This window comes from Lactuca virosa, chromosome 2, assembly GCF_052849685.1.
Source record: "Lactuca virosa cultivar CGN04683 chromosome 2, Lactuca_virosa_CGN04683_v6, whole genome shotgun sequence".
Classification (NCBI taxonomy): domain Eukaryota; kingdom Viridiplantae; phylum Streptophyta; class Magnoliopsida; order Asterales; family Asteraceae; genus Lactuca; species Lactuca virosa.
Genome location: NC_136427.1, coordinates 243,790,773 through 243,810,209, shown reverse-complemented (window position 1 = coordinate 243,810,209; position 19,437 = coordinate 243,790,773). Strand labels below are relative to the sequence as shown.

Sequence of the window (19,437 nt, the reverse complement as noted above, 5' to 3'; positions counted from 1 at the left end):
TGAGTAAAGAGTCAGTCTTACCGTTAGTAGGCCTCATTCACGAAGCTGGTCTATAGGGGGTGTTTAAGGAAATTTCCTATAAAATGGCGACTGAATGGGTATCCACTCTTACCCACCGCACTCTTGACTAGTGGAGGGTCGTTAGCCGAACGGGTAGGATAGGACGAAACATTCCATTATAAGTATAATGAAGTACAAAGTAACTACATGCTTTTACAAATTCCCAAATCATAGTTACTTTAGGAAAAATGTGGAATTGTATGTTAATCCATGGAATTACACTTTGTACCCTTGTCGAAACGTTAGTGGAGCGTGTGTGGTTAACCGGCACACTAATTTGGGTTTGGCATTGGTGGCGAAGGGTAGCTCGATGTTTATTATATATCAATGGAGCGTGTGTGGCTAACCGGCACATTGATTAGGTGATAGTAGCAATTGGGTGCACCACGTGATTCGTATGGTTATTCACACCTTGTTTGTGATCCTCGGCATCCCAGTCGCAAACTTGAAGGGCATAATCGAGATTAAACATGCCATTGAAAAGTTCAATGAATCTCAAAAGATCTAGGAGTTTCAATTCATTTAAAACTTAAATTTCTTTTTCGTTTTTCATGGTGGAAATTGGTAAATCGTCATTTACCTACCTTCAAATATTCTGCAACTAGATTACGGCATCCCTCTTCTAGGTTGTAGAGTATTGTGTTGGATCCTTGCCTTGATGTTTCGTTTGGGTGTTACATCAAGGATTCTAATCAACTTGACTTGAATTTCTCCCGTTTTGTAGATGTCTGAATCTAACAATGGTCTTCCCAAATCCATTGGAACAAGCTTTCCAAATGAAGATAGCGTTCCAAGATACGATCAAGGAAATGAGAGTCATGAATCACTTCCTCCACCTCCTCAAATTGTTTTCCCTAACCCACAAGTTCGAAGGCTTGAAAAGTCCAAGCTCACTCAAGCCCTTTTGGCAAGTAAACACGAAGATGGGAAACCTGTGTGTGCACATGTCTTAGAGATAAAGTCACACATTGACAGGTTAAGGATGTTGGGTGTCGAGATTTCAGGCGAGTTGGCTGTTGACTGGGTTCTTCAGTCGCTTCCTGAATCATATAGTGAGTTTGTTAGAGAGTACTATATGATGGACCACGACGTGACCCTCATTGATTTGACCTATTTGCTTGTTGATGCTAAATCAGTGATGATTTGGCGCACTGGTCAAGCAAACTTGATTGGTCAATCAAACTCCCATGCTTCATTGGACACTAGCTACATTGGAAGTCCAGAAAAGGCTGAGATTGTCCCTTGCTATGTACCAAAGGAGTCCATTTGCTTTTACTGCCAAGAGAAGGGGCATTGGAGATGAAGCTGCCCAGTTTACCTGAGAGATCTAAGAGATGGGAGAGTCAAGACGTATGGCTCTACTTCAGGTAAAATCCATTAACTAACTCTATAAGTTCCTATTTTTGGTTCTTAATACATGATGTGATAAGATTACATTTTGATGTTTTGCAGGATCGAAGAAAAGAAAGGAAACTTAAGGAAGAAGCGTGTTGAATCTGATCACGAAGAAATGGATTTCGATCGCATGGATTCAAAGATCGGATTTTTGAGCTGTTACTTTAGAGTTAGGGTAGATTTCTAAGAAATATGTAGTAGCATAGTTTTTCAGTTGAACTGCATTGTAAGGATAAAGTTTTTCCGCAATAAAATAAAATTTGTTTTTGTCTTATTTATTTATCATTGCAATGGTATGTATGAAAAATTGATGTTTGAATGTTTCTTCTATTAGCAACAATGGATTTGATTCTTAATTGTGGAAATGTCGAGAATTTACCAAATGGGGAGAGTTTCTCATCACCCAAGTTTCAATTGGACAGGAACTTGGAATCATGCAACCTGCATTGTGTGATGAATGAGAAACTTCATATTTGAAAAAATTAGACTAATTCTTTGACAAAGTGTCAAGTGAAGGACTAAGAGATCGAGTACACTAGGTTGTACGTTGATCAAGTCCACCACAAGAGTGATAAAGATATTCGTCATGATTTACTAAAGTTTAATAAATATGATTATACTTATAAGATTAAGTATAATTCTGAGTTGATCGAAAGAGTTTCAATCAATAGCAGAACGAATAAGAAGAATCAAGTAGGCATAAAGATAAAAGTTTCTCTATTCTAAGAAGAAGGGAGAGTACCTTTTATTGTGTTTTATGATAAGTCTTAATGATTAAGAACTATTTCTCAATTGGTCCTCTAAGTGAGTCTTAGTGCATTTGCATGTCTAAGAAGAGGAATCGAGAATTATGGAAATAGTTAAATCAATAAGTCAATCATACTTCGTTCCAATATCAAGTCTTAAGAGTCATACTCCAAGATTCTGACTTGAGTGACAAGTCTTAAGTAGGTTTATAACACTCGTCAAATGTGGAATTTGGAAAAGTATTCTTATTCTTGCATATTTGAAATTGGTAAGTTGTGATGTCTTGGATAAGACAAAGACCAACCAAGACCAATTGTGTGAAGTGTTAAACTTGACAAAAGGCTACACTAACTCTTGAATATTTGTTTGTCAAGAAATGTTTCTTGACAAGAGAATCTTATATGTCAAGGAGTCAGTGGGAGTCTTAATGGTCTTGAAAAGTTTCAAGAACAAATCAAGAGTAAACCTAGTTAATCATCACTAGCACACGACTTGAGGTTTATAACCTATCGTGTTAACATTATTTTGTTTCTATGTCATTCCAATTAAGCTAAATATGTATGTGAGTTCTATGATTTCTCATTTGAATGCATAAAGACAAAAGACCTTGATCAATGGAAAGTACATTGAGAGGTAAGGGTGAGCTGCTTAACAACCTGGAAGCAATGGTGGGCACTCGTGCTGCCATGAGGCAGGAAATTGAGATTGAACAAGTTCAGTCCATATGAGTTGGATTTGTCACAAACATTGTCTTATGATTGTTGTTATGACAAAGTCACATGGATAGGAACACATACACTTTAAAATCTATGTGGCATAAGGTTTCCCTCCTTCATGAAAATGATTGTAAGGAAATGCTTTCACTAAGAGAGATTTTAAGAAGACAACAATTGTGAAAATTGTATTCTCAAATTCGATTATGATTACTGCATCCCTCTTCATAGTTCGAATTGTGAGATTTGACAATTAGTCTGAACATTTGGGACTTAGTAACATAAGTTCTAAATTTTTTTATACACACATGTGAGCTTTCTAAGACAAAGGTGTATGAGTTTAAGAAGCTTAGATGAAGGCTTATCAAAGCATCAAGTATTTAGAAATACAAACTTAAGGAATTCAATAAGCATTGTTTTCTGGAAGTTCAATTGTTTTCTGAATACATGTAAAAGCTAGTGGGAGCATAAGTGTTATGCTGGTAAGAAAATAATCATCATGTTAGTGGGAGCATGATTATTATGGTAAGTATTGCAAGTTAGCAATATTAATTATAGAAAACAAAGATTCACTTTGCAAAGTTGCAAGGGTTGAAAAGTTGTTTTGCTATAATTAAGGGAGAGAATATTATACTTCGTTTCAAAATTCTAAAGCTTCAATTCCTAGGAGTGCTTCTCATTGTTGGAGAGCCATCCATGCCCAGCTGGACTTTGTTTTCTCCCACGCCTTGTGGTCTATCGGTAAAGGTAACATTTTTTTTTGCATGATATGTGGTTGAATTCTCCTCTGCAGGTAGACAACCCTCCTCGGCCTCATATCTCTGTCAAAGAGGCCTTCAATGACCCCGGATGAAATTATGAGTATTTTGCTATCTCCATTCAATAAATTCAATCTATGCGGGGCTGTCTTTCTGAGGTTTATGAGGGCAAACTTCACTGGCTACTTCATCCTGATGGATGCCTTCTCTGTTTCTAGTGCATGGGAATCGACGCGGGCTTCTCATCCTTCTGTCTAGTACTGTCAAAAACATCGGTACGTACAACATCCCCTTTCAAATTGCTGGACCTTCACGAACTTGCTGGAAACGGAGTACCGTGCCGGCAGTTCGCGGGTCTGCTTCTCTTTTGATCCGCGGTCTGCCACCGATAGGTGGCCGATCGTGTTTCTTGAGAGGGTTGTATCCAAGTTATTCGACCAGGATTTATCCGAAGCGGTTAGTTTCCTGTTATCTTATCTGGTGGTGAATTTGATGCCCCGTGGGTGACGATCCCGGGCTCTACTGTCAGATTTCTGAGTGGGTACCCGTTGGGCTATCTTGGCGCATGGCCTCTTTTCGCGTTGTCCCACCACCTAATTATTTGGTGGTGTGCAGAACTTGTGTACCCGGGAAGGGTGTTTACCAACTACGCCATGGATCTCCGATCGGGAAACCGTATCCAAGCTCCGTGGCTAGTCTGCGCTCTTTGGACTTTTCAAACTTAGCGAACTGAAACATCTGAGATAGTTCGATATTCCAGATATTCCATTAGAATGACTGATGTTGGACTAGCTGACTCCCTAAGCTTTGCCGTATTGCATTAGAAAGTGGGGAATTCCATCGTCTTTGGTATGCGAATTTCAAGCTGCTACTGCTCCGATAGCTGCTTTAGAGGTTGCTTAGCCGGTATCTGACTGAACTAGCTGGTTTAGATTTCATTAGTTGAAAGTCTCGCACTATTTACACTATTTCAACATTACTTCCCGGCAAAGAAAAGGAGAAAGAGGTGCCCTATCTACAGGTGCTTCACCCGATGACTTAAGGCGTCTTGGCCCAGGCCTTATCCTATTTATTTGGCATTCAACTTCAAAGCTAAGTGGTATGCTAATGAATAGCCTTTTTCTTGGTGATTAATAGCCAAGGGAATAAAAGAAAGACCTATGACTCGTTGTCTAAATCATAACTTCAAACAGAACCCCACTGTAGAGAGGGAGACCCCGGGAAGCGTAAGAACGACTATTTTGGAGCCTGAGGGTGAGGTTCCATCGACGAGTGAGAAAAGGAACGAGAGACCTACGGCTACGTGAGGATCAGGACGCGGCGTACGGTTGGCAATGGCAAGTCAGTCACAAGGCGCTCGAAGAAGGCCACAAGTGGAAGCAACCGATGCTTTGGTCATTCAGTTGACTCCTTGCTGCCAGTCCGTGCTTGCTGTCATGCTGGCAAAAGCGGGGCTTTCGGTCGGTTTTACCTACTATTGGATTTGAACCAATGACTCTCGCCCGAACTGTTCGGCAGATTCCCACGCGTTACGCACCCGTTCGCCACTTTGTTCTCAACTCTTCTCACCTCCTGGGCGTAGACGCTTCTCCAGCTCTCGCAAGAATTGTATGGGAGTCGTCCTCGGAGGGACTTCCCGAATGACCGTACCGAGGAATTCTACCATACTCCGTGCAGCTATTGTTGTTGATCCTGCAGAGCCTACCCAAAGGTTCAGGCCGGATTGTAGGAAGTGGGCGAGAAGTTTTTTTATTTCTATGAGAAGCTCTACGGTTAGATCGAGAAATGTTAATAAATTTAGTCAAGGATACATAGTGCATTCTCAAAATTCGATTATGATTACGGCATCCCTCTTCATAGTTCGAATTGTGGGAACAGGGCACATAAAATATTATGGCAGAAGGCTGATAAAGTATCACGTCTTTATGTGAGACATTATGCATCGTGTCCAATACGCTTCGGGTATAGGATTGATTACATATGCTATAATATTTGACCATTCTAAAATTTTCCAAATGCCTAGGGCATTAAGAGGGAAAAAGGACTAGAATCGGTTTTGACTAAAATAATTAAACAACTATCAAAGGACGATCTGAGGTTCACTGAGGATTTGTCGCTTGTGAGTAGTTGGAAGTATAGTATTGGATGGACTATATTGACATTATTATGAATAGATAAGATTCTATTAAGAATGAGTTGTCATATGGCAAACATGGAAATGTTTCCATAATTGGGAGTTGGAAATTAAGAATTTATGTCTAGATTAGAAAATTTATGCAAAAAGAATGTTCAAAGGAATGTACTTTGAGTGAGAGACATCACATCTATATAATTGCTTTGTAACAATTTCTGATAGAGTACTTTGTGATTTCATTGGCCAAGTCATGATGACTTTTGTGCTATGACTTTACGAAAGAATCATTGCATAAAATGTTAGAATCTGACATATTCTAAAAGTGGCAAGAATTTGGTATTCTTGTACTAATAATAAGAATTGGGGATTGTGAAATGAGTTTCATTGGAAAAGTTTTTCAATTGATCTATTTCACAAAATATGGACCATAGGAAACCAAAGTGTGCATGCTTGGAGCATGGGACAATTGTGGTTATACTTCGAGTAATAAGTTGATTTTCTGAAATAGTAAGCAATCAATAATGAGTAATCAATATGGTGTTTAAATAAAAGTGTTTTTATTTACGCTCAAAAGTTTTGGGGCTATATAGGATTAATATTATTATTGCTTTTCACTTTTCATGTTTTGACTTCCAGAATAACTGGGTTATTCGAACCACCACAGTCGGTCATACGTTGGAAGTAGGTATGAAGGAAGACTGTCATGAATCTGTCTGTAGATTGTCTAAAGTGTTTAGACATAGCACAAGTTTGCTGCAGAGTTCATGAGTGCTTTGATAAGATTAGAGTATTGGATTAAACCCACACTCGCTTGAATCACTTCATGGTTTTTATCACGAGTGATTGTGAGACGATAACATTGTATATTCTTGAAACCGAGATGTGTGAGTTGTTATTTGCTAGTCGGTTGCACATTGATGATAAGTAAACGCACCAGTAACTTGGTGTTATAAAATTTATTGTTGTGGGTGATTCGATTAGTAGGTGCAAGCAAGCATTTGAGTCGAAGTTTATCCATTCCTTTTACCCAAAGTGGGATAAAAGCGATATCTGTGGGCCTCTCGATGATTTAGTGATGACACCCTAAGCGCTTGGCCAAGCCGAGACTAAGTTGATGTGTTCAATTATAGTCTGTTATTAGTCGTCATAAATTGGAAGTCGAGAAACAGTATAGAGAGAATGATCGAAATTCATGTTTTGTGTCTATACGATACCTTGATAATGGAGGAATATATAATCGCTTATCTAAAGGACACGCGTATCTGATAAGATCAGAGTTGACAGCGGATTTTGAAAGCTATGATTGCTGATCAGGTTCTGAAGTTATGCAAAATAGTTATTAGACTTATCCAAGTGGGAGACTGTTGGATTAGTGTCTAAGTCCATAACTATTTTGGTATGTACCTGACCCGATTATGAGCATGGTCCTTTTGGGTTGCCTTCAGCATAGCAATATGTAGGATGAATTAAGGAGAGAAAGGTTTAATTATGATTTATTAATATATTATAAGAATAATATATTAAAGGAGAAATCATAATGTTTAATTGATATTAGTCAAGAATTAATTGAGAATTAATTTTGTGGCTAAAAGAGATTAATTAAACTTAGGGGACTGGATTTGTAATTATAAGATAATTGCAATTGGGCTATGGATTACCTAAATAATATAGGTTGGATGAATTCTATGGGAAGCCCATAACAAATTCGTCCAAGGGATATGTTAAAGGAGTCAATGGGCTGCTTAGGGCTTAAGCAGCCAGATTAGGGTTTCCTAGTTGCAAACCCTAATAGCCCACATGTATATAAAGGACCCTTAAGCCCTAAAAACGTGGACAAGTAATCCTTTAGGGTTTCTAGCCGTTTTTGGTGCCTCCTCTCTCCTCCTTCTTCATCCAAGTTGCTTAGTGGTGTTTGTGACTCCATTAGAGGTGCAACACTTGAGGCACTAAGCTTTCTGAAGCCAATCAAAGCAAGGAATTGATTATTATTACTATATAATAATCAAAGGTAATTACTAAACCCTTATTTCAGTTCTTATTTGCTAGATCTAGGGTTTATAGCTTTGGATATTCAATTGCATTTTCATTAGACAAACTAGATCCAAAAGCTATTAGGGTTTGCATGTACACCATAGGATTGATGTATTGTTCGAAACCCATCACCGTGATGTTCTTATGTGCCGCATACGCCAAGAAGATGTGTATTGCTTCCATTCGGGCTATAGGGGCATACGTTTCATCGTAGTAAATGCCTTCCAGTTGACTGTACCCCTTAGCAACAAGTCTTTCTTTGTTTCTCACTACCGCACCAGATTCGTCAAGCTTGTTCTTGTAAACCCATCTAGTACCAATGTTTGTGTGGCCTTACGACTACGGTACCAGCTTCCACACCTTGTTTCTTTCAAACTCAGCTAGTTCTTCTTGCACTGCGGTGATCCAGTCGGGCTCCATGAGTGCTTCTTTTATGGTTCGAGGCTCGATTGCGGACATGAAGGATGCGTAATGGCAATGGTCCGTTAGATCACTAGAAGATCGAGTTTTTATGCATGCGGATGGGTTACCAATGATTTGACCCGGTGGGTGATCCTTTGTCCAAATATGAAGGTGAGATTGTTGGTGGTCAGCGGCTGCGGTAGAGGGAATATCTTCAATGTCAGAGCATTATGCGGTTCGAGAAGGTAGTTCCCCCTCGACTTGAGAGCAGTCTGCAGAAGTATCTTGGACTGTAGGAGCTTGAACTGCAGCTGTGAAAGGAGGTTCCCCCGGAACTGCGGATGGGAGTTCCCCCTGGACTGAAGATGGTTCCCCCTGGAAAGATGAATGAGTGATTACCCTTGAATCTGATCTTGTGTCAATGTTCTCAATTTCTTCATCCTCAAAGTCTGAAGGAGCATTTGGTTGAATTCGGACTCTGTTAGTAGACACTGGAGCTGTATCTTCTAGTAGTGGAACCTCGATGGTTGTCATCTCAACCGGAGTTGGACTTTCCCCCTCAACCGGTAAGGTGGAAGTGTTGAGTGACAATTCGTCAGAGAGAGACAGACCAGATACTTTAGCATGTTGTTGTTGACCTACCAGAGACAGCAGGATTTCAGAAAGATGTGTCATTTCTATAGGGTCAAAAAGATCATCATAGTTAACTTTAACTATGTTAAGGGGACCTGAAGAGTTTGGGATATCACTCTCTAGGATGAACTTGGTTTCAGTTGAAGGAGCAGTGTTGCGGACATAATAGTCATCGAATTTAACATCGAAGCTTTCGACTATCAGCCGTGTGCGTCTGATGAGAACCCGATAGGCCACTTTATTGGTTGAGTAGCCAAGAAAAATGCCTTCATCTGACTTGGGTGCAAATTTGTTAAGATCATCCTTGTTGTTGATCACAAAACATCTGCAACCAAAAATGTGGAAGAATCTGACATTTGGTTTTCGGTTGTTCAGGCCCTCATATGGATTTTTTTTAAACGCTTGCAAATGATGCTTCGATTTTGAACAAAGCATGCAGTTGCCACTGCTTCGTCCCAGAAGTATAGAGTAAGGTTGGAAAAATTTAACATTGATCTAGCTCCTTCAACCAAGGTACGATTTCTTCGTTATACAACTCCATTTTGCTGCGGTGTGTAGGGACCTGAAAACTTGTGACTGATGCCCTTTGAAACCAAGAAACTATTCAAGAGCTGATTAGTGAATTCGGTTCCATTGTCACTTCTTATTCTTCTTACTAGTAGCTTGATTTGGAGCTCGATTTCTTTGATGAAGTTAATCAAGACCTATGGTGTATCTAATTTGTGTCTCAAGAAGAAGACCAAAGTGAAACGAGTATAGTCATCAACTATAACCAATATGTATTTCTTATGATGAAGACTGGCTACAGTAGATGGGCCGAAAAGGTAAATATGAAGTAACTCCAATGGCTCAATAATTGAAGAATCGATAATCAGTGGATGGCTTCCCTTTGTTTGTTTTCCACACTCACACGCTAGGCCGAGCGAGTCATTGTTGTATTTCAGAATAGGAAGACCATGGACAAGTTCTTCGATGACCAAGTTGTTGATATACCGGAAGTTGAGATGAGCTAGCTTGCGGTGCCACATCCAACTGACTTCGGATACGGCTTTGGATAGAAAACACAACTGCGGTTTCCCACTGATCAATGAGACATCCAAGGGATACATTGTACCTTCGGATTTAGACTTAATCAAGAAGGTGCTTCTATCACTCGTCAAAATGTGGCAATACTCACTATCAAACTCAACTCTGTGACCAGCTTTGCATAATTGACCCACACTGATCTAATTATGCTTGAGACCTTCAACATAAGCAGCCTTTCGGATTTGCTCAACGGTCCGGAGGGTGTGTTCTGATTCTTTTGTCCGGTCCATGAATGACTTTTGGCTGCAGAAACCTTGGGACTTGAAAAAGTGTTTACACATGAATTTCTCCAAGGTTTTGACTTAAGAAGTGACTGAGCAGACTTAGGAGTTGGCAAAAGACCTTTCCATTTTGGATCTTTTAAGGAATAATTTTGAAAAATATACCTTTGAAAAGATGTGACTTTCTTTTGGGATTTTGCAGGAGAGTTTGAAATTTTTTTTGTTATTGTACACTCCTTTTTGTCTGATTCTTTGACTGCAGTGATTTTAGAAAGACTTTTGTCATTGATGGTTTTTTCTAAATTCTTTTGTTTTGAAACCTTTGGATGTTTGAAGTTCTTTTTGTATTTATCATCCCACTTTTTGTTTCGAGACTTGACATGCTCATTGATAGCCAATTTTGCGTGAGTTTTTGGAGAACCGCAATCAGAAATGTTCAACTGTATTCCTTGAAAGATTTTGACTGTTTTGAAAAACGAGGGTTGGAATCATCTGAATTAGAGAGTTCAGGGTTTTGTGAACATTGACCATACTCAAAATTTTCTATTGGTAATTCGTGATGAATGGGTTGAATGGTCACTCTACTTTTGACTGTAGTCTGCGGTAAGGATGACTGGACTACCGCAGAATAAGTCAAGGATGGATTCTTGTCGGGACACTTTAAGGAAGGTAAATATGGACAATCATTGGCTAAGTCTGGTCCTTCCAAAACAATTTATTCGTCTACATCAGAGGATGACTGAGAGTTGGGACAATTTGTGTTAGTGACTAGTATGGAATTTGAGGATTCGGGGAGAATTTCCTCAATAACACAATTGTTACTCAGTTCATGAAGCCTATCAAAGTGACATCTTATGTCTTCGGGGAATGTTTTGTCATTGACACAGAAATGAAACTCTCGATCCGAAGGGAGATATGGACGGTCTTGGTTAAATCGAGGTGACGAGTCCTTTACGGTTGAAAACCCATTAGACCATCCCCAATTGTACGTGTTATTTGTAGTCCCATTATTCACAAGATTTTCAATAGCCTCACATTCATTAAACAACTTTTCGATTAAAAGATTTAAGCGTACATTTTCCTTTTGGGCTAAATCCCTTTGATTTAAGGCTATCCCTAACTGAGTTTCACACAACATCCTATCATCTTTCTCTAATACTAAGTCATTCTCTAACATGGCAGCTTTAAGTCGCTTCTCTTCTAGTCGTCCTCTCACATGAAACATTTATTGGGACGCTATGTTCTTCTCATATAATGCCTTGTTATAGTCTGAAAGGACGGCAACACAAGTGTCATTAATTTTGTCCAAGAAGGGTTGACAATCATGCATGCTGTAATTATTAGATTGGATCATGATTTTTACCTGTTCGATAATGCTTAGAGTTCCATCTTTCACCATGAAGCAGTAGTTTTTCTCCATCTTTGTTGATCCATCCTCATCAGCAGTTGCCACCATGCATATTTTTCCTTTGCCCTTCATGTTGTTATGATCTTCATCTTCATCTCCGGAAGACCACACTTGATGATCCCTATTTACTTAGGCTACATATGCCCTTGCCTTTTCTTTCTCTTCCATCTCCTGATCAATTCTCAGATAGAAGGCTTTATATTTCACAACATTGGCTTTGCAGTCTTTAGCAAAGTGATTTTCTTTGTTGCATTTGTGACAGATAATAACATCATTTTTGACTTCAGTTGAGGTACCGGAGTTAGTTGCCTTGATGGATTGTGGTGCCTCTTTGGGTTGATGAATGTTTTGTGGTTGTGGAGACTGGTGAGGGTTTCTGGGATATCGATAATGATTGTTCTGCGGATTGAAGTTACGGTTGAAGGGTGGTTTGGTAAACTATTGACTAGGGCGATGGCATTTTGAAATTCTTCTTCATCATCATATTATGTATCAGCTTCATAGGACTGTGGTGGGTTGTCATATGAGAGTGGATAAGGTTCATATGATTGGATGGTTTTTCTTTGATGGGTTTGAGCTATGAGGGCAAGTGGACCTCCAAAGTCTGCATAATCTTTTAGCACTGTTGATTCTTGTGCCTGAAGTTCACCATACAACTTGAAGAGAGATAGTGTGTGAATTTTTCTATCTCCTTGGACTATCATATTTGCAGTAGTCCAGTGCTTACCCAATTCATTAAGAAACTGAAGGTTTGTTTCATGATTGCTTCGGACGGTGTCGACGTTTGACAACATTGTGACAATAAGATTGAGTCTTTTGAATGAGTCTTCAAGACTTTCACCTGGATGAGCTTTGAAGTTGCTAAACTCGTTGAGGGCAGTGGTGAGTTTCTTGTCTTGAGCTTGCTCGGAACCTTCATACAAGTTTTTGAGAACATCCCAGATTTCTTTGGCTGATTTGCAGTTGATGATGATGTCAAAGTTGTCTGGGGCCACTCCACATGAGATTTCATAGAAAGCTACAACATCACTTTCCATCTTATCAAGATCATCTTTAGTGGGACAATTCATTCCAACCTGACCTCCACCTAGTCTAGCTTCAGCACCATCAACTTGGACATGAGTGAGAATAGGAACATGAGATCCTTCTTCTACAGATCTCCATACATATCTACCAAGTCTTTTCATATACCTCTCCATTCTTTGAGACCAGTGGTGATATTCGCTTGCAACGAGTATTAGGGCTTGGTTAGAACCATCAACACTGTTGGAAACGTTAAGTGATAAAGCTTGTTCCATTTCCTTTGTTTTTTGTTATGATTTTTTTTTAAAAATGGGCTTCAGTGGTATAGAAGGCTTTTCAAAATCAAAGTTTCGTTTGAAAAGAAACCACTTTGCCTCAGATATCTATTGTTGATAGAAGAACTTTGGGAAACACTTGAACAAACGTTAGTACAAGATTATAGTTGCAGAATAAGTTAATCTCAAAGGATCATGAAAGCTCAACAATAATAAGTTAGATTAGTTAGATTGTTAGTTGCGCAAATGTAAAGTGCTGAAATGTAAAGGAAATATAAATGACAAGTTATATCAAGTAAACACGAGACTGATTCGTAACACGGTTTGCACTCAAACACGAGTTAGTATGTGAGATCAGTTTAAAGTGAAGAGGATCTTCGATGATGATCAGTAAGATAGAGATATAAGAAAATGATCTTTATATTTCAAAGAGGATCAAAAGATCGTAGTAGAGAAGTGGTAAGAGGTGAGAAGTGTTTGATACAAAACATGAGGACTCTATTTATAGAGCCTTGAAAACTTAAATGAAGAATAAACAATTGATAAACTACTGACTAATATGGTCATGCAAGGTCTATTGGATAAATAGATGGTATCACACTAAGTCAGTACGTAACATAAGTCTTCATTGCGGTTCACTTCTTTGATTGCGGTAGCAAAGGAATAACTATGGTAGGGAAAAGAGTTGCGGTAGCAAAAGAACAAGTTGCGGTAGACAAAGATGATTGCGGATGACCTAAGTTTAAAAGGGTCACCTTTTTTTGCATTAACACTTTGCCATGTGGAAAACCAAGGCCATGGTGGTTCTTGAAACCACTGACTATGAGATGAAAAATATTGTAGAAAACAACGCTATCGTTGGCCCTCTGAAGCAAAAGCTAGCAATAAGTTATGATGACGATGATAAAAGACTGCTCAGTCTTGATGTAAAAGCCAGGGCCTCTATTGGGAATTCTCTTCCATACCATGTGTATCATCTCGTACAGAATAGTGAATCAGCCCAAGAGATGATGGACACGTTGATGGTGGCTTATGAAGGCATTATGGAAGTCCAGGCTACGACCATTAACAATCTTAATCGAATATACGAGCATTTCTTTGCTCAACAAGGTGAATCCCTTACTTAAACCTTCAATAGGTTTAATTGTTTGGTTAATCATATGCGCATGCTAGGAATCGTTAAGCACTTATCACAGTTGCTTGTAAAGCTTCTCAACTCTATTGGAAAGAGATGGGAACATCACGCTGATGCTCTTAAGAACGGTGAGAAGATCGATTCCATGGATCTGAATTTTTTGTTCGGTAATTTGCGAAATTATGAAGATACCAATGCTCTTCGTAAGGAAATCATGAAGGACTCAATCAAGGAAAATTCAGTTTCCCTAATGTCTCGAAAGGAAACAATAAAGCACATCAGTGAATCAGACAATTCAGATAAGGGTGAACAAAGTGATGAAAATCTCACTGAGGAGCTTGTCGCTAGCGCTGCACTTATCGTCAAGCGGTATGAAGAAAGTTGGGAAAACGGGGTTAGAAGAGCTCAATTCAAGGGAAGCAACTTAGTGAAAAAATCCACTTCAGAGAAGAAAATCTCAGGTAATTACTTTAATTGTGGGAGTCCTAGTCGTTTTTCCAGGGATTGCAAGGAGAAGAAAGAAGTACATAGTCCTGAGAACTATGAAGTCTTGTACAAGAAGCTAGTGACTCATATGAAGAAAGAAAACATCTTTCTACCAAAGGCATTCATTGCAAAACTGGAGGATCACGAAGAATGGGTGGATGAAGAGGAGACATCTGAAGATGATGCGCTGAATATTAAGGGTCTCATGACACTTGTAAATGATTCCGCTGATGGTATATGTGACGGTGATGGTTCTCACGCTGACAATAAATCAAGTCCAAATCTAGTTCAAACTTGGTTCCTAGCTAGTGGAAGCTCTAGACACTTGACCGGTTACAAGTCCCTCCTAAAAACCTTTGCAAAGAAAGATGGTCCAATGGTGACGTTTGGTGACAATAATGGAAAAGCTGTTACAGGTGTTGGAACTTTTGAGTGCATGAAAATTAAGCTGAAGGATGTTTTCTATGTAGAAAGACTCAAATGCAACTTCATCTACATCACTAAACTTTGTGACATCGGCTACAAAGTTATTTTCAACCGTCATGAGGGAAAACTGTTTGATTCTGAAAAAAAAACGTGCTTTCTGCTCTCAGTGAGAACGATATTTATATGGTTTGATTTGTTGATTTTGAGGCTGATACTTTATTTTTGTTTTATGATTTGCTACTTTTAAATCTTTGAACATAAGTTTCTATATGTTTAATTTATTTTGGTTTGTTTGCATTTAAATTTTTTTTATTCCTTACCAAATAAGTATACATTGTGAATACACCTTCCTTTTCTACTAACATTTCCCACATGATCTTCTCCTTCAATAGTGACCTTCTCTGACTGATATACTTTGAAGGAATCAGAGTTTCATTCCTTGAATGCATCACTCCCCTTGTGAAAGCCCATTGACGCTGACTCTACATATTTCCTTCATCACCAACAGCTCTCACAACGACACTGGTGCTCAGGCTGATAAGAACAGATAGGGAACAATTATGCCAAAGGATGTTCTTCTGGACACATATCACCTATGTCTTGAACAAACTATTTTTGTTTCAATGAGATGAGATAAAGTTAAGTGATCTGGAACGATTAATTTCTATTGACGATGTCACTACAACTTCATCCCCTCGAAGATCCAAAGGCGTCTTCAAGGAGACAACTAGCCCACATTCTTTTCCTTTAGGGATCATAATGAATGGAACCTTTTTAGTGTTGTCTTAGTGACTCTCTCTTTGTTTTCTGAGATTTGTGTTATTTTTATGTGAGAAAGGGTTGTTCACGCTGATTTCACCTCAGCGTTGTAATGCCCGTGTTTATAGGCTAAGCATTATCATAACAATGTAATAGTAGGATCAACAATTGTAACCTATTTTGAAGTAATGAAGAGGAATTATTTGAGTATTATGTGAATTATGTGATTTTATGTGCATTATAATCGCTATTAACGATGTAATAAAATAATAATAAAAATAAGTATGAAAAATAACATAATAGATAGACCCAATATCTACAAAGAAAGTTGTAGTGGCCATAACAAGGATTTGGGGGATATAACGATGTAATAAAATAATAATGAAGAAGATGTCGCTTCAGGTACCTTTCTTGTAAATGGATTGCCTGCCAATATTTTGTTTGATTCGAGAGAAAATTGCTCATTTATATCGCATAAATTTGGTGGAAGACTAGCATTTTCTGTAGATAAACTTGATAATGCTCTAGTTGTAGAAGTTGCCAGTGGCAAATTCATACCTGTTAGAGATTGCATTAAAAAAATCATCATCGACTTGAATGGGAATAAAACGATGATTTGTTGCCCATTGAGTTGAACGGTTTCGACATCGTGATGGGAATGGATTGGCTTAGTGAAAACAATGTCGAGATACTATGCAGGAAGAAGATGGTGGGAGTAAACACACCTAGAAAAGAGTCATTTATGGTGTACGGGGACAAACGCATAGATAATTCTGGAATCATTTCCCTGATAAAAGCCAGAAAATGTTTGTATAAAGGATGCACATCATACTTGGCATTTGTGATTGATGCAAAGAAGGAGAAGAAAGAGATACATAGAATACGAGTGGTGTGTGACTTTCTAGAAGTCTTTCCCGAAGATCTTCCTACATTTCCCCCTGATAGACAAGTAGAGTTTCGAATAGACTTGTTGCCAGGATCAATACCAATAGCGAAAGCATCATACCGATTAGCACCGACAGAGATGAATGAGCTTATGATGCAACTTCAGGAGTTGTTGGACAACAGTTTCATTAGACCTAGTTCATCACGCTGGGGAGCTCCGGTGTTATTCGTAAAGAAGAAGGATGGAAGCATGAGGATGTGAATAGACTATAGAGAGCTGAATAAGGCAACTGGTAAATAACAAGTACCCATTAGCAAGGATTGACGACCTATTCGATCAGCTGCAAGGTTCGAGCTATTTCTCAAAGATTGATCTTAGGTCAGGATATCATCAGCTGAAAGTGAGAGAAAAAGATATTGAGAAGACCACATTCAGAACGAGATACAGACACTATGAGTTCTTGGTTATGTCATTTGGAATAACCAATGCTCCAGCAACATTTATGGATTTGATGAACATGGTTTGTAAACCATTCCTTGATAAATCAATGATAGTGTTCATAGATGACATTCTGATTTACTCAAAGAGCCAGCAGGAATATGGCAAGCACCTGTGAGAAGTATTAGAAGTTCTAAATAAGGAGAAGTTGAATGAAAAGTTCTCTAAATGTGATTTCGGGATTCGAGAAGTCCAATTCTTGGGTCATGTGGTTAACCAAGAAGGAATAATGGTTGACCCAGCAAAGATCAAAGTTGTGATGAAATGGGAAAGACCAAAAAGTCCCGTGGCGATTCGAAGCTTTTTGGGATTAGCAGGATATTACCGAAGTTTTATCCAAGGATTTTCTTTGATAGTTTCTCCATTAACAGCTTTGTCCCATAAAGGAGCTAATCATACATGGAGTGAGAAACATGAAGAAGCATTCGAGAAATTAAAGAAGAAGTTGTGTGAAGCACCAATTCTTTCTTTACCTGACAGAGTTGAAGACCAGTCAATAGCGATGCATCTGGAGTTGGGTTAGGTTGTGTTCTAACCTAGAGAGATAAGGTGATCGCATATTCATCTCGACAATTGAAAGAGCACGAGAAGAAATACCCCACTCGTGATCTGGAGTTTGCAGCGGTAGTATTCGCATTAAAGATATGGAGGCATTATCTTTATGGCACAAAGTCAAAACTCTTCACTGATCATAAAAGTCTCCAGTATCTCTTTGATAAAAAAAAGAATTGAATATGAGGCAATGAAACTGGCTAGAGTTACTCAAAGATTACGAATGCGAGATATTTTACCACCTTGGTAAAGCAAAGGTCGTAGCCAATGCTCTAAGTCGAAAAGTAAACATGGAAAGAAAAAGGACAAGATCGTTAAGAATAGAAGTTGTCTCAACGATTGTGGAAAGCATCAAGAAAGCTTAGGAAGAATCTTTAGAGAAAAATGACCGAAAGGAAGAAGTTTAGGCAAAATGTTAGTATTCAGTACAAATAGTCAAGGATTGAAGGTATTCCAAGATAGGATTTGGGTGCCTAAGATAGGAGGAATGAGAGATCTTCTGATGGAAAAAGCTCACAAGACCATGTACTCGATTCATCCCGGCAGCACTAAGATGTAGAGGGATTTGAAACCTTACTACTGGTGGCCGACGATGAAGCTCAATGTTGAAAAGTATGTGGCAGAGTGTGCAACATGTGCAAGAGTTAAAGCACAACATCAGAAACCGTATGGGAGTTTAGAACCTTTACCTATACCCATGGGTAAATGGAAAGACATCACCATGGATTACGTGACTAAACTGCCCAGGACGAAGAATGGTCACAACATGATTTGGGTAGTCGTGGATTAATTCACAAAGAGTGCACACTTCATAGCAGCCAATGTGAGGTGGTATATGGATAAGCTTGCAAATGCTTACGTGTAGGAAGTAGTAAGACTTCACGGTGTACCCTTAATGATTGTATCAGATCGTGATAGTCGTTTCACATCAAGGTTTTAGAGGAGTCTGCAAGAGGAAATGGGTACAAAGTTGTGTTTAAGTATAGCCTACCATCCGCAGACTGGTGGTCAGAGCGAAAGAACGATTCAAACACTGGATGATATGCTAAGAGCATGTACCCTAGAATTTCAAGGTAACCGGGATGAGCATTTACCCCTGGTAGAATTTTCCTACGATAGTAGTTACCATTCGAGCATTAAGATGGCACCTTATCAAGGCTTGTACGGGCAGAAGTGTCATACGCCGTCTTGTTGTCTTGAGGCTGGAGAAAAGAAGTTTATGGGCCCCGAGGTAGTCCATCAAACTGCTGAAAAGCTAAAAGTGATTAGAGAAAGGATGTTGGCAGCTCAAGATCGCCAAAAGATCTATGCTGACAAGAAGCGACGACCGATGACATTTGAAGTTGGAGATTCGGTGTTGCTCAAAATCTCACCGTGGAAGGGACTTATACGATTTGGAAAGAGAGGAAAGTTGAGTCCAAGGTTTATTGCACCACTCAAGGTTCTTCAGAGGATTGGGAACCAAACTTACAAGCTGGAATTTCCAGAAGAACTAGATGGTATTCATAACACTTTCCATGTGTGTTATTTGAGGAAATTTACGGGAGAAGTTCCCGATATATATCTACTTTCGGAGTTAAGGATTGATGAAAATAGGAGGCTAATTGAAGAGCCTAAGGCAATTGTTGGTCGTAAGATAAAGAAGTTGCGACGCAAGATGGCCGACTTGGTGCTAGTGCAATGGAAACATATGAATGGGCCAAACCTCACCTGGGAAACAGAGAGTGACATGATGAGTCGCTGTCCACATCTGTTTGTTGATGCATGATTCCGGGACGGAATCATCCTAAGGATGAGAGAATTGTAACG

The 19,437-nt window shown here is 39.0% G+C and overlaps 1 protein-coding gene across 1 annotated transcript; it reads left to right on the top strand.

The window, feature by feature from the left end:
- The first annotated feature begins 13,665 nt into the window (after nt 1-13,665).
- On the top strand, nt 13,666-15,484 carry LOC145158357 (uncharacterized). Its single transcript, XM_079077268.1, has 3 exons — nt 13,666-13,996; nt 14,060-15,083; nt 15,442-15,484. Exons 1-3 carry the CDS (start codon nt 13,666-13,668, stop codon nt 15,482-15,484), a joined length of 1,398 nt encoding a protein of 465 aa, XP_078933394.1.
- The last annotated feature ends 3,953 nt before the right edge of the window (nt 15,485-19,437 follow it).